Source organism: Cnephaeus nilssonii, assembly GCF_951640355.1.
Source record: "Cnephaeus nilssonii genome assembly, chromosome: 6".
In the NCBI taxonomy this organism is placed as follows: Eukaryota; Metazoa; Chordata; class Mammalia; order Chiroptera; family Vespertilionidae; genus Cnephaeus; species Cnephaeus nilssonii.
The window spans coordinates 94,692,304-94,709,136 of NC_137077.1; the positions used below are offsets into that span (position 1 = coordinate 94,692,304).

A 16,833-nucleotide genomic window follows, 5' to 3' on the forward strand; every position below is an offset into this window, starting at 1 on the left:
AAAGTACAACTAAACTATAGAACAGCCATTATTCAGAACTGTTTGAAATCTGATGGAACGGAAGTTCTACAACTAGAGAATTAAAGAAGAAGCCACATTGAGACTAGTAAGTGTGGCAGAGGCACATAATGGGTTGCTTCGACACCAACCTGTAGTGTTTGTTTAATTGGGAGGGATATGTTGGCTGTGGAGGTACCCATGAGGAACAAGGATTCCCAAGCCATATCAGAAGCCTTAGCCCAGGGTTCCAGTGCCAGCAAGAGAAGTACCCATAACTTCAGGCTATAAAATCCAGCAGGGGTTGTGGCTGAGTGACAGAGGGTGGCTGGAGTCCCAGGCATTTCCTATTAAAGGGCCGCTGCACAGACTTACTCGGACTCACTCTCTCTGAGCTCCAGTGCCGGGGCAGCAGCCTGAAAGGATCCAGGGATATGCAGGGAGGAACTAAATTGTCTGGCATCAGGGCAAGAACTGGGGGTAGCTTTCTCCCAGACAGAAGTGCTGGCAGAGGTAATTGTTCCTTTGCTGAGACCTCCCCATCACAGTGCCAGCAGGCAGTCGCCATATCTGAGTCTCCATCAACCTGGCTCACACTGCTCATCCAAGTGATTCCCTGCGACCCTGCCACACCCAATTTGCAGCCCCACTGAAGTTGTTTGCAGTGGCTTTTCCATATGAAGCCTGTCCTAGTTCAGACTACAGACTTTCCTAAAATCTCTCAAATAAGCAGGAGCTGGCCTCAGTATACCCCATACTTGTTGATAAGTGGCCCTAGGCCTGACACTAGCAACCAGCTGTACAGCTTGGCCTCTCCCGGGCACATCCAAGCCCAACACAAGTAGCAGTTATTTGCAGATCACTCTGTAGCTTGTGCCAGCTGGCTTCAGGCAGGGCACAGGCAGTAGCTGATTTTGAACCTCCCAGGAGGCTCCAGAGTAAGTGCACCTAGTGCTCAGCTTCAGACTACGCCAGATTACAACCCTACCACGCCAGATTACAGCCCTACCACATCCATGAGCAACAGACTCAAGGGGCTGACTAGTGAGCACCAAAAAGTTCTGCTCCCTAGGGGTGTCTCCTGCATAGCATCTCTTCCTCTGTAGTCACAGCTGGTTCACATAGCCAGTTTGCCTGGGGGTCAGTCCCTCATAGTGACAAGATCAGCAATCAAGGCTCAAGTACAACGGGACAGTGCACACAGCCCACGTAGGGGCACACCTACAGTGCCCAGCTGAGCCACTGGGCCCTACAGAACAACTAGTACACAAGGCCATTCTACCAATTCCAGGAGAAATAGCAGCTCTACTAAATACATAGAAACAAACACACGGAAGCAGCCAAATTGCGGAGACAAAGGAACATGTCACAAATGGAAGAACAAGAAGTCTCCAGAAAAAGAATTAAATGAAATGGAAGTAAGCAAACTACAGAGTTCCAAACAATGGTTAAAAGGATGCTCAAGGAACTTAATGAGATCTTCAAGGAACTTAGTGAGAACATAAAAGACATGAGAAAGGATCAGTCAGAAATGAAGGATACACTAACTGAAATGAAGATAAATTTTATGATCAACTGAAAAATAAACCTGCTGCCGGACCAGCATGGTTCAGTGGTTGAGCATCGACCTATGAATTAGGAGGTCACGGTTTGATTCCCAGTCAGGGCACATGCCCGGTTTCAGGCTCCAGTATGGAGCCATGCAGGAGGTAGCCGATCAATGATTCTCTCTCATCATTGATGTTTCTATCTCTCCCTCTCCCTTCATCTCTGAAATCAATAAAAATATTTTTTTAAAAATTAGCCTGCTCTCTCGCCAGCATGGCTCAATGGTTGAATGTCCACCTATGAACCAGCAGGTCATGGTTTGATTCCCAGTGAGTGCACATGCCCAGATTGCAGCTCAATCCCTAGTAGGGGGAGTGTAACCAATCAATGATTCTCTCTCATCATTAATGTTTCTCTCTTTCCCTCTCCCCTTGTCTCTGAAATAAATAAAAAATATATTTGAAAAGTTATCCTTTTATATGTGGTCAAACATTTAATTAACTCACCCATAGTGCCTTTGACAGGGCGAGACCAAATGATTTTGCCAGTCTTATCCAGCCCACAGGCCAGACGTTCCCCACCCCTGCTTTAAGGGATCATTTCTAGGGGGGAGCCCTTGGGTGCAGCCTTGCCCAGCCTTCTCTATTGCCAGCATATTCTTAATTGCCTATTGTTCCAGCTCCATCTGCTACCTTGGGGCTCAGAAGCAGCATAAACAAACAAACAAAAAATAACTTTACAGGGAATCAACAATAGAATAGAGGATGCCAAGAAACAAATTAGTGATTTGGAATATGAAGTAAAAAACACCCAATCAGAAGAGCAAAAAGAAAAAAGATTCCAAAAATATGAAGATAGTGTAAGGAGCCTCTGGGACAATTTCAAGTGTACCAACATTCGCATCATGGGGCTGCCAGAAAGAGAATAGACAGCAAGATATTGAAGAATAATGACAGAAAACTCCCCCTACCTGGTCAAAGAAACAGACATACAAGTCCAGGAAGCACAGAGAGTCCCAAATTAGAGGAACCCAAAGAGGCCCACACCAAGACACGTCATAATTAAAATGCAAAATGTTTTAAACAAAAAGAGAACCTTAAAAGCAGCAAGAGAAAAGCAGTTAGTTACCTACAAGGGAGCATCCATACACTTGTCAGCTAGTTTCTCAACAGAACCTTTGCCAACCAGAAGGGATTGGCAAGAAATATTCAAAGTAATGAAAAGCAAGGATTTATATCTGAGATTACTCTACCCAGCAAAGCTATCATTTAGAATTGAAGGTCAGATAAAGAGCTTCACAGAAAAGAAGAAGCTAATGGAGTTCCTCACCACCAACCCAGTATTACATGAAATGTGAAAGGGTCTTCTTTAAGAAGAAGAAAAAGATTAAAAATATGGGCAATAAATACATAACTATCAGTAATTGAATCTAAAAGTAAAAATAAACAAACAAGGGATCTAATGAACAAAATAAACTGGTGAATAAAATAGAACCAGAGGCATGGAACTTGAAACAAACTGACGGATCTCAGAGGGAAACGGGGAGGGGAGGGCAGGAAGAGATTAACCAGAGAACTTACATACATAAATGCATTACCCATGGACACAGACAACAGGGTGGTGAAGGTCTGGGGCAGGGTGGGATTTCGGTGAAGGAGAGCAATGGAGGGGGGAGGGGGGAACATCTGTAATACTCTCAACAATAAATATTTTTTTAAAAACCAGCTAAACTATTAGTTGCCAACCAGTGGTTCCCAGACCACTGGTGGTCCGTGAGGTCCGAAAGGTTGGTGACTGCTGAACTAAATAACAAGGTAGATTTATTCTGATATATCTTTTCCCCAAAGATTTTTTCTCATTTATTACTGAAGCACCTTGTATTGACATGTCAAAATTGTGTGAGGACTTACTAGATTTTTAGGATTGAAAACTATTAGATTTTAGGATTGGGTTTGTTGTATTGCCTTTGATTTACAAATTGTGTTTTCAAACATTTTTATGGCAAAGATTTTTAAATGAATTTCCTTTGTTTTGCAGTTACTTCGAGAGCTTAAGCATCCAAATGTCATCTCTCTTCAAAAGGTGTTTCTATCTCATGCAGACAGGAAAGTATGGCTTCTGTTTGACTACGCTGAACATGACCTCTGGGTAAGGTGAATTGCTGGTAGACATACGGTCACTAGTTTCAATCAGGGGTAATAAGAATGACTAAAAACATTTCAAAATAAAAGTAACCTCATAAAATGTGGCTTATATAGTGCCAAGTCTAGAGTATTTTGCTTTGTGTCACATTTTGATTTTTCAAGTTTGACCTTTGTAACATATTACAGAAAAAAATAGAATCTGAAGAGTATAAACAGCTATTCAATATTGTTGCCTAGCTATACATTTTTATTAAAAATTAAAAAATCTGTATAAAGTTTTGTTATAAAATTTAAAAGCAGCATATTTCCTTTTTATTCTGTAGTGTGAAGAAATATAAAATGAGAAGGTGGTCTCCTCATGTAGAGAGACAAATACGTTATATTTGGAAGACTAGACAGATCTGATGGTTCTGTTGTCATGTGCCATTAGGCAAGTCTCTTAATGGCTGTGAAGCTGTAGTTTCTCCCATCTGTAAAATGTAATACTTTTCTTGCCTTTTTTTACAGGATTTTTTGAAGCATAATTTTGCATTCAAAAAGCTTTAAAAACTAAGTATATGATACAAATGTAGGAAAATATTATTAATCATAATTTGAATATGATTCACAATTGATAATCAGTGTTCTAATATATTTTCTATTTTCATTATCAGAAATTCAAAATTGTACTTAGTAGAATTAGGCATATTCTGCTATAAGAAGAATTTTTTGTGGCAGAGAGCTCTACTACAAAATTAGGTCAGAATGAAAGTAGATTAGATTTTGGCTTTTAGTTATTTAGTGTTTGTCTGACCTATAATAAGAAAATTTTAGATATCTCGACTCAAACATTTGAAGATTCTTGAAGTCAAGTAATTGAACTTTATCAGTTTAGCTTATATAATGAAAAAAGTGATGCTATATTGATAAAAATTATTAATCATAATATATTTTCTATTTTCATTATCAGAAATTCAAAATTGTACTTAGTAGAATTGGGCATATTCTGCTATAAGAATTCTATATGCTTTCAGATTTTTAAGAAATATTTTCACTCCTTGTAGATTTTAATTTTCCATACTAAATGTGATATGATTCAAATTGTTTTTATAAGTTATCTGGAAATAATTATTTTAAACAGAAAATTAGATACATGAAATTTTCTGTTCTATGAAACTGTTGTCCAAGGTTCATGCTGGTTGTAAATATTTTTCTTTTATTGTTAGCTTCTGTTCTTTTTAAAGATATCTAATCTAATCAAATTGGGGTTCTTTTAATACAAATTATGTAAAGTTTTTTTGTAGTGTTCAACTTGATGTAGTGTTCAACATCAAGTTGAACACTACATCCTCAAGCCTAATGTGAAATCAAATGTAATTCCAATTTATGAGAAGACTAGAGGCCTGATGCATGAAATTCGTGCAAGGGTAGGCCTTTGCAGCTGCAGCTGCCTGGATCCCTCCCTCGCAGCCGCGGTGGCTGCCTCGATCCCATGGCTGCAGCCCCGGCTTTGTCCCGAAAGGACATCCGGTCTAATTAGCATATTACACTTTTATTATTATAGATTTACAGGCTAGTTTATAAACATGATTTGTAGTGAAACATAGTTGAGCATAGGAGGTAATGGTTGGTATTCACTGTGATTTCTAGAATGCTGGTACATAATATTTCACTTTACATGAAGGTGTAATAATCATACTTTCACAAATTATACTGTATGTCATGTTGCCAAATGTGTATAGATAGTCAACATTGGCTTTATCATCTTCTTATTAATATTCTTTGAAGACAGATAAGTACTTTTAATGTTCATTTTAATGAGAACCAAATGACAATTCAGTTTACTAAAACCTGCTTTATTTGTTTTATTTTCTTCTTTTAATTAGAATATTTTAATGAATGAGCTGGAATATAAGACAGCAGAGGGTAACCAAAAAATAGTTATTAAAAGAGTGACTTATAAAATCTCTTAAGTGTTGGTGAAATTTCATGGTATGCATACCTTAAATTTGTTATATAGCCCTGTAATAAAAATAAAGGTAAAAATGTTCACATTGTTTTTTTGTAGTTATAAAATATTGGTAAAAAAGTGATTTGTAAAACCCCAGTGAAAGCATTAACTGAAGAAATGTATGTAGCATTAATTGATTATCTTACCTCCCCTCCATATGTGTTTCTTTCATTCTGGCGGGTTTTACATTTTTAAAAGATGATGTATTTTAATTTAATTTTATTAAGCTCTGAGAGCCACTAGCTCATCCTAAACTGAACAGACTTGATTGCCACATCATTTTTTAGGTGACAAAACATTCTAGATTATTATTTTCTTTGCCTGCTCTTAAATGCTTTGAGAAAAATGATTGAGGAGAAAATTAAAATAATGTAATGCTACTAATAAATTGTTTAGTAGCATTACATTAGATTAATCATACTACATATGTGGTGAATGATACTTCCCACCAGGTAGTCTTTGATGTCTATTTTATCTTTGGAAGGTAATATGCTTTCACTCATTAATCACTAGTTATTCCTATATCATAAGAAAATAGGAAGTAAAAAAGTGTTACCCTATAATATTAAATATCTCATCCTTGTTTTAATGATGTTTACTAATTTCAAGCGCATGCTTAATTTCCACTCACAAGTCCTGCTCCAGTCTGCTCTTGTGCATATGCGCTATGGCGCACACCACAGAGCTGACTGCAGCTGACTGCTATACTTTCTTGCAGTTTAAGAATGCTTTAATTAAAATGAAGAAAGCTGTCAAGAGATTTTGAAATATTGGGTCTTATTTCTGTTGAGATGTAGTTATTTATAAAGTGATCATTTTTCTATTTATGAAGTGGTATTGTGTTTTCCTGGATGTCCACTAATACTTTACCTAGAAAGCTTTGACAGATGGTACAAGACTTTTTTTTTTATCAGAATTTTTCATATTTCTAAGTATTTCCAGTGTGAACTGATCATTTACATGTTATTTCTTCATGCTATATATTTTATTGAACTATTTCCCTATTTGCTTTCTTTAACCCATATGTCAAAAATAGGTAGCACATCTATGCCAAAGTATCTCTTGAAATTTTTTCTGATTTTCTTTTCATTTAGTCACTACAGAAAAAAAAAAATGATTCTGTTCTGGAAATTTTTCTATTAGATAAACTAAGGTTAAATATACTCTAAAAGTAATTTTTAATTATACTTTAAAATAAAATCACATTATATCCTACTTCTCTATTGTAATCATTTATTTTGTCAGACACTATCTTATGATTAGAAATGAAAATTTAACTCCAGTTATTAGGAAGTTTATAAGTGACTTGTTATTCAGCAGAATGTGAAATTATTTTTTCAATGTATTTGGAAATCCCTGTTTCTTTCTCTGTTAGGAAAATATTATACATCACATTATCGTCCCCTCTTTTCTAAGTGTCTGGTGATGTTTTTCTTTTTTTTCCCCCCAGCATATAATCAAGTTTCACAGAGCTTCAAAAGCAAATAAGAAGCCAGTTCAGTTACCTCGGGGAATGGTGAAGTCACTATTATATCAGATCCTAGATGGGATTCACTACCTGCATGCTAACTGGGTGTTGCATAGAGATTTGGTAAGTTGATATGTAGTTACGTTTAAACAAGAAAGATGCATTTATATTTGGAGTATTTTCTAGTTATGTCTAGATATCAGTGCTATATAGGTCTGTTAACCTTATAAGAGGGAGTGGGAGTGCTACAGTCTCAACATAGCCGCACATTGAGCTTTTTATATAATGTGTCCTTTTCTGACATAGCTAGCTGTCATCTACTGAAGAGGTGAAAGAGAACACATTTGTTTTCCTAAGCTTTTGTTTTTTCTTAAGTCTGTAAATAAAGAATTCAGTTGTTTTCATTGGTTATTAAAGGCCGGGCAAACTCTAGAAATTGACATATTTATGAATAACTTGAAAATAAAACTTGGAGCCAACTGCTTGCTAAGTTACCTGTTAGAAGAGGAGATATTAATCCACTATATTAGTAGCACTCTTATGCCACTAAGCCTTTATTAATTAAAATTGAGTACATCATTGAGAAGCCTTGCCATGTTAAGGTGCATTAAATTTTAAGAATTTAAAATCTTCAGAAATTGGATTTTATTTTATGTGGAAGAATAGTTTTTGCCTTTTTTTTTTTTTTACCATCTAACATGAAATTGTTTATTAAAACTTAATAGATTAAAGTTATTTAAACTTCAAATTCTCTATTACATAATTACATTATTGTACTTTTGTTTTTCTTTGTGAAGGTAGCAACTATAGTAAGGTTTATAACAGAGCCTTCATTTCAAACAATTATAAATACAGTGCTGGAAATGATGATTTGATCTCTACTCGTGTGTAGATAGGTGCAGCTGATCGGCACACAGAGGCCTACTGAACAGTTTTGCTCTATAGAAAAACTTTGCACTACAGAAAAACTTTTCTATTCATACTACGTTTTAGTCCTTTTAGCAGCCTCCTCCTTTCTACCTAAACTCAGCTGTTACCATCAATTCAAAGACCGTTCAACTAATGATATTGATCTGTTATTCTCTTTTATCACACTCTTCCTTTACCCAATATTTTTGTTTCACCCAGTAAAACCTATTTCCTGACCCTTTGCTTATTTCTGATGTTCTCTTTAATCTTAAAGTTAGAATAGCTCCGTCATAATGTATTTACATCCCTCACTTTGCTTCCAGAAACATCTTAGAGTCCCTTCTTGTTAAATTATTCTTTAATTATAGATAAGGGGGCATTACCTATGGTCTCCTAAACATACTAGCTGTTCTGAATTTGCAATTCTCATATTCCACTTTTATACAACATTTAACTGGCCAGTTTATCACTAGTCACAATGTAAATAATTTCTAGCTAGTAATTGTTCATTTTTAATGTATTAGTGCACTCAGTGTTGACTGGATTTTATGCTTCTTGTCGAAAATATTTGTGAAGCTATATCAGACAGATCATAGAAAAGGTATATACTTAAATCAGACTCTAAGTAGTAAAATAGTAAAGACTTGCGCTTTTGATGTATTTTCTAAGGAACTTAATAGAAAGTAACGTAGAAGTTAATATGACTGGCCTATTTATCATTATTTTTTGTTATTGTATTCATCAAGTTCTCATTAATATGTTCTACTTTTTAAAAAATCCAATATCCAAATTTTCATTTTAATGATTCCTTTAATGGTTTTAACCATAGTGATAGCTTACTTGGAACTGCCAGACACATAGGGTTGTATTTTGCCTTGTTCCATAAGTGGAGTATAATTTTAAGTGAGATATACTATAATAATAACTTTTCATCATGGTGTGTGGTTTTTTTATCAACATGAATTGCAAGGTTGTATATGAAATTTGGAGTGTTTTGTAGTATTGCACCTATTGCTAGTTGGTCACTCCTGTCCTAAACCTATTCAAAATGGGTTTTTTATGCCATAGTAAATTTCCTAGGAAATAAATCTCTACAGAAATTTTCTTTGGGAGTATCCCAGTGGGGATGTGAAATAGCCCTGGGGACCAGTGCTAAACATATTTAAAAGATGCTGGAGCTATTTCAAAGCTTTAATCTGACTTATTTTCTTAAATATCTGATAGTGCTGCTGTCCTGCAGTTTATTTTAATTATACTGGGTAACTTAGAATCATTTGGTGGTGCTTTAGCTGTCCTTGGTGAAGGATGTTTTGGTTTCCTAGCAACTGGTAAATAAGATTGAACTCTCAGAAGTCAACCCTAAAACTTGATTTCATAGGGCCTATTTTGTCAAGACATGTTATTTTATTATGTATTGATGGTAGCATGATAAATTATTGTGGTATTTTTGGATCTGATTCTTTATATTTGTGTGAAAGATTGCCTTGTTTACTAGTTTTGCTTACTAATATCAGCGTTTCCTCATGATTATATATTTTTTTGTTTATGGTGCACTTTCTTAATGTCTGCTGAACTGTATGAGAGAAACTGAGCAACAAAGAGTTAAATGACTTAATTCTGGTTACTTGGAGAACTCTAACCAAGCTGGACCACTAAATTAAGGGATTTTTCCTCTAGGTCAGTGATTTTTAAATTGCAGATTGTATGTCATAAGTGAGTCAGGAAATCACACTACACAACCAGCCTTTTATATATTTATTTATAGCAAAAATATCAAAGTGCATCGTATGTATTTAAGGCAATTGTTTCATGAAACTTCTTTTCAATTACATATGTTTATATGTGGATATGGTCATGTAATATTAAATGCTTTTCTTCCTGTGGGTTGTGTTCAGAAAGGTTTAAAAGCCACTACACTAGGCTCTTTTCCAAATGGTATTTGATATTGTTAGGAAAAGAGAACATCAAAGGAAAAACTTAGTTAAATCTTTAGAAAATACTTAGTAGTTTACTGTTTTATGCAAACTTCTTGACATTGATTATAAAATCTTTTTGAATACAGCCCTTTATAGAATATACTTTTGTGAGTAGGGTTTATATCTGGGTGGGAGAATTTCAGGCAAGTTCCATTTTCTTCCTTTAATACCTTTCTAAATTGTCTGCATAGTTTGCAGTTAACATATATTATTATATTGTTACTAGAGGCCTGATGCACAAAATTCATGCAAAAGTAGGCCTTCCTTCCCCCAGCTGCCGGCCCCAGCTTCCCTCTGGCACCCGGGACCCAAGCTTCCCTCCGGCCGCCAGCAGGCACCCAGGACCCGGGCTTCCCTAGCAGCCCTGGCTTCATCCGGAAGGTTGTCTGGTCTAATTAGCATATTATGCTTTTATTATTATATACTAGAGGCCCGGTGCACGACTTCATGCACCAGTGGAATTCCTTGGTCTGGCTTGCGGGATCAGGCCAAAATCGGCTCTCTGACATCCCCTGAGGGGTCCCGGATTGTGAGAGGGTGCAGGCCAGGCCAAGGGACCCCACCGGTGCACGATCAGGGCTAGGGAGGGATGCGGGAGGTTGGCCAGCCAGGGAGAGACCACAGGAAGGCTCCAGGGCATGTCCAGCCTGTCTCGCTCAGTCCTGAATAGGCCAGACCCCAGCAGCAAGCTAACCCACCGTTCAGAGCGTCTGCCCCCTGGTGGTCAGTGCACGTTATAGCGAGCAGTTGAGTGGCCTTAGCATATCATTAGCATATTATGCTTTGATTGGTTGAGCAGATGACTGGACACTTAACATATTAGGCTTTTATTATATAGGATAATCAGAAAAAGAAATGTTTAACAGACTGATAGATCTCAGAGGGGAGGGGTCGTATGGTGGGAACAGGAAGAGATTAACCAAAGAACTTATATACATATGTATATACTAGAGGCCCGGTGCATGAAAATTCATGCACTGGAGGGGTGGTCCCTCAGCCCAGCCTGCCCCCTCTCACAGTCTGGGAGCCCTCAGGGGTGGGAGGCAACCTGGCGATCAGGGGAAGGCAACTCCCCCATCACACCTCTGCTGCTGCCACTGCTGGCAGCGTAAGCCTCGGCCGGCCCTGGTTACCTGAGCCTCGGCCGGCCCTGGGTGTCTGGGAAGCCACCATCCGAGGCTTGCCTGTGCCTTGGGCATCAGCTGGGCAGCCACCAACCCAGCTGGTTGTACTGTTGATATTTGGCTCTGTTGACTAATGAGTTTGCCGCCATCCTAGGCTTGCCTGCTCCTTGGGCCGGCCCTGGGCAGCTGGGGGGATGAGGGGACTGGGGGACTTCGGAGGCAGGTGCGCAGAGCAGCCAGACCCACCTGGGGATGGGCCCGGCCATGCCGCGCGCCTACCCCACCGGCGGGGCTGAGGGGACTGGGCGCCGCCATCTTGTGGCTGTGGGTGCCGCCATATTTGAGGGCGTGGCAGTAAATTAACATATTCTCTCCTTATTGGCTGTGGGCGCTGCCATCTTTTTGAGGGCATGACAGTCAATTAGCATATTCCCTCTTTATTAGATCGGATAGCTGTGAACACAGACAATAGTGGGGTGAAGGCCTGGGGTGGGGCAGGGGCTGGGTGGATGGGGACATAGCAGGGGAAAATGGAAGCCTTCTGTAATATTGTCAACAATAAAAACTATGTAGTAAAACTTTTGAGGAAAATGTCTATTTAGTCTGTTATTAAAGTTTACACATAATATTCAATGTGGTTTATTGTATTTTATGTTAAAGGATTGTTGCTATTAAATATAAAAAGTCATGAATACACTTGCGACCTTAAAGGGGGCCAGTAAACTCTTTAGGAGGGAACAAACAGAAAGGGCCTAAGACTATCCATATGCTGAAAGAGATAAAGCAACAAAGTAATTGAATAGTTGGGGAGAAAGGAACCTGCATTCTTGTCCTCTGTTTTGCCCTTTCTCTGTGCTTTAGCTTCTTTGAAGTGAGTGTTAGGAACATATTAAGCATGCTTCCTTAACACACAGCTTCATGGAAGAAAACTGCTTTGTAATTATCAGATTTAATCATTGCTTATTACTTGTGATTTGCTTCATTTATTGGGGACTCCTGGGATTTACTCTGATTTTCTTGTTTAATTGTGTAGTTAGTAAAACATAAAATTGCATCCATAAAATTTAGGCTTGTGGATAAAACAAAGGTTTTATTGATAACAACTGGTTAAGACAAACTTAAATGAAGTTTGCATTAATTTTAACATTATGAATATTGTGGTTATTCTAGAGTATTTTTACTTAAATAACCAATTGGGTAGTTTTCCTGCTTGACAGTATCTGATTGTAAACAATCCATTAAGTTTCTTAATAAATGCTACATTTGCTTAATTTTTATAGTGATATTGAGCTTACACAATGTACTATGTTTTATTATTTGTAAATAACAAAAAAGTGGCCCACTCAATTTTACTAAATGGCACAACTGCAAATATCATACCTATTTATATGGATATATTACAAGATGATAATAAAAACATTATGCCATTTAGTTTGCATATTGTTTCAATTATACTTTTTCTTAGATTCTGAATTAGTCTTTCAGACACTTTATCAGCACAATGCTAGAATCTTTTTAGTCAGATTTCTGACCAATTAAGAATGGTTATTGTAAATAAGCTCATCAAGTTGTTTTTTAAAAAAATAGAGTTTAAGATAATATTTTTGGGTGATCCTGAAAATTAACCAGAAATAGAGAATTATCTGAGTTGTAAGTCAGATACATCTTTTCTCTGCTTTTACATAATTGTTGTGATACATCATTATGTGATTTACATAACTGCTCCCATTTTTATAAATAAAATTTACTGTCATCCAGAGCAGTGTGTTTCCCCAAATAGGACAGATTTGGGGTGGTTTTGTTTAAGAGAGTTTTGAATCATGTTATTGGAGACCAGAATTTACCACTTTCTGCCTGCATCTGATATAAGCTATTACCTTATTTAATAGTAGAGGCCCAGCGTGCAGGAGTAGCTTGTTCCCGCTTGCCTCAGCAGGCCACCCCGCCCATGGCCACTGGTAGCTCACGCCCCGCCCTCCGCAGCTCATAGCTCGCTGGGGCTAGTAGCTCAAGCCCTGCCCCACCCGCCACAAGAGCCTCCGCTTATTTGGTCGTGATGGTGTTACGGTGTTACGGCCACGGGCCTTTTATTAATATAGATGGTGTTAATGGTGAACACTCCCCCCACTTGATTTCTTCGGACCTTTAAATTTTTACATTAGCAAAAGAGAATACACTGTGTGTAATCAGAATACCAGGAAATTTTTTTTTTCAAAAGAGTTCAGAATCCTCTAAATTATACTCTGAAAAAGCGTATATAAAATTAATATTTCAGTTCATCTTTTAAATAATAAACTCAGGCCTGAGTATTATATAATCCAGATTTCTGAACATTTGCCAAAGTAATTTAAAGATAAAATGTATTAGATTTGGTTTTCTCCGAATTCACCTAACCTGTTTTATATAAACCTGTTTTATGTCACTGGTGCCCATGGCCACATACATTTTTCATGAAGTCTTTTCAGTTTGGCAACCATATCACTTTACAAACAAATGAGAAATGATCAAACAAGGGGTAAAAAGTAAGTCTTCTTGCCCTTCCAGTGTGGCTCAGTGGTTGAGCATCTACCTATAAACCAGGAGGTCATGGTTCGATTCCCAGTCAGGGCACATGCCTGGGTTGCAGGCTTGATCTCCAGTGTGGGCTGTGCAGGAGGCAGGCGATGAATGATTCTCTCTCATCATTGATATTTCTATCTCTCTCTCACTCTCCCTTCCTCTCTGAAATCAATAATATATATATTTTAAAGTAAGTCTTCTTACAGAAACCAGCACAAGCAACTAGCCATATTTCAAAGTTAGTTCAACATTAAAGTTCAAGATTTTGTGTAGATTTTTATAAATGTTTTTCTAACCAACACAAATTTTAATTTAGATTTAGTAAAGCTAAGTTTTCTCAGTCACAATTAAATGCACAATAGTTAATTGAATGAAAGTTTCCTACCCTCAGGATAGCTGGATTTTACTTTTCCTTTATGCATATCACTTCGTTATAATTACCTATGTCCATGTTTAATTATTTAATTTATATATAATTTGCCTTCAGATTTATGTCAGCTATAGATACAGTACTCTAAATAGTATATAATCTGAGGATTCTTAACTTTCTGTTCTAAAATAGATGTCTGAATTTAAGATTAGTTTCAATTCTCTGAATTTGCACATGTTTTCAAATAACAGAAAGGCTTGTAATTCAGGTTAGTACAGTTTAAGATGCCTACTTAACAAAAATATAAAAGGTAAACATAGGCTGCTTTAAACATCTGTTAAAATTTTGTTTTTAAACATCTTATACCATTTGAAGTGAAGATCATATTTTTCCCCATGATTTCATAGACTAATAGACCATGAAGTTGGAAGGCTTCTGAAGTAAGTGCCTGTCTGCTGGTGCACCAGGCCTTTCGGAAGACTCCGGCGCAGCGAAGGCTTCTGAAAGCCCTGGTGCCTGAGCGGACAGTCACCCAGCTCCCACGCTTTTGCTTTTGATCACTGGTGCACTAGGCCTTTCAGAAGCCTCCAGTGCGGCGGAGGCTTCTGAAAGGCCTGGTGCCTGAGTGGACAGGCACCCAGCTCCCACGCTTTTGCTTTCGATCGCTGGTGCACCAGGCCTTTCAGAAGCCTCCGGCGCAGTAAAGGCTTCTGAAAGGCCTGGTGCCTGAGTGGGCAGGCACCCAGCTCCCACACTTTTGCTTTCGATCGCGGGGGAGCTGGGTGCCTGTCCGCTGGTGCACCAGGCCTTTCAGAAGCCTCCGACACGGCGGAGGCTTCTGAAAGGCCTGGTGCCTGAGTGGACAGGCACCCAGCTCCCACGCTTTTGCTTTCGATCACGGGGGAGCTGGGTGCCTGTCCGCTGGTGCACCAGGCCTTTCAGAAGCCTCCGGCATGGCAAAGGTTTCTGAAAGGCCTGGTGCCTGAGCAGACAGGCACCCAGCTCCCCCGCTTTTGATGGTCCTCGGTGGGACGTGAGCTCGCTGCCCCAGAGGCCCCTTTTGTGCTGCAGCACAGCCATGGCGCAGACGCTGAGCTCGAGCCACCGCTGGCGACGCAAGCTCAGCGTCCCACCGGCCCTATCGGCCACCCCGGCCACCCCGAGTCCCGCCCACCCGTGCCTCCTGGCCAATCGCGGGCATAGCGAAGGTACGGTCAATTTGCATATTTGTCTATTATTAGGTAGGATTCCTGAATAATCACTTTCTATTATCATGAGCTAAAGAGGAAAAATTAAACCGCTATTATAGTTGGCCTGAGATTTGTTTGAATCTTAGTTCCTGTAAAGGCATAAACCATAACAGTTTCACCACTTAATTATGTAACCTTTGAAAGAATTAGCTCTCTGTGTTACTTTCCTCATATATAAAAACTAGAGGCCTGGTGCATGAAATTTGTGCACTGGGCGGGGGAAGGTCCTTCAGCCTGGCCTGTGCCCTCTCACAGTCTGGGACCCCTCGGGGAATGTCTGCCTGTCAGGGATCGGGCCTAAGCCGGCAGTCAGACATCCCTCTCACAGTCCAGGACCTCTCGCTCCTTACCACCCACCTGCTCGCTGCTTCTTAGTGCTGCCACTGCCGCTGCACTTGCCAGCCATGAAGCCGGCTTCTGACTGAGCGGCGCTCCCCCTGTGGAAGAGCACTGACCATCAGGGGGAAGCTCCTGTGTTGAATGTCTGCTCCCTGGTGGTCAGTGCACGTCATAGCGACCAGTCATTCTGCCGGTCGTTCCACCCTTTGGTTGGTTTGCATATTAGGCTCTTATAATATAGGATGGGCCATTCCTGTATTTTTGTCTTTTAGATAGAGATTCATTTGAAGTATTAGGACTATGTCTGGCACAAAATAAATATTCACTAAGTGCACTTTACTTTCATCATCAGGTTGCCCTAGGACCATGGTCGGCAAACTGCAGCTCATGAGCCACATGCGGCTCTTTGGCCCCTTGAGTGTGGCTCTTCCACAAAATACCACGGCCTGGGCGAGTCTATTTTGAAGAAGTGGCGTTAGAAGAAGTTTAAGTTTAAAAAATTTGGCTCTCAAAAGAAATTTCAATCGTTGTACTGTTGATATTTGGCTCTGTTGACTAATGAGTTTGCCGACCACTGCCCTAGGAAAATAAGTGCCTTAGGGCAAACAACTTTATTCATTTTATTTACTGCTATATCTTCAGTACACAGAAGAATATTGTATGTATAATAAAAATTTATTAAATGAAAAATGGATTCTTCTGAGCTCTACCTTCAACACCAATCTCAGATCAAATTACACTAAGACCCTCCCATAACTCAAATTTGAATATAACACTGTAGGCCATGGGTCCCAATTATCTGACCAGTGTCTTTTCTCAAAGAAGAGTAAACTGTATTGCTTATTTTCAGAAAGAAGATGATTCAGGAAGTTTAAACCATGAAGAGAAGGGCAAATTTGGCAGAGATTCTGCAGTTCTAGCTCAGTATCCCTGGATCAATCCAATAAATCAAGTGCCAACTAATAGCAAGATTCCAAAATTCTTTGTTGCCAGGACATGGATTTGGATTTTGCAGGTAGATTTCCAGGATTGCTAATTGTACAGGCTCACCTTGATCATTTCATTAATTTCTGTTTACAATAATCTAGCCCGCCAGTTTACACTGTTGAATTTTTTTCTTCAAAATTTTTAAAATATATTTTTAGTGATTTCAGAGAGG

At 38.8% G+C, this 16,833-nt stretch overlaps 1 protein-coding gene across 4 annotated transcripts in view; it reads left to right on the forward strand.

Moving 5' to 3' along the window:
* The window catches only part of CDK8 (cyclin dependent kinase 8), a 161,803-nt gene that overhangs the window by 87,835 nt on the left and 57,135 nt on the right, over window positions 1-16,833 (forward strand). For all 4 annotated transcript variants that reach the window (XM_079773472.1, XM_079773473.1, XM_079773471.1 and 1 more), the window contains exons 3-4: window positions 3,583-3,693; window positions 7,130-7,270. In XM_079773472.1, the coding sequence (XP_079629598.1) occupies window positions 3,583-3,693; window positions 7,130-7,270 (252 nt within the window). The remainder of the gene's footprint in view (window positions 1-3,582; window positions 3,694-7,129; window positions 7,271-16,833) is intronic.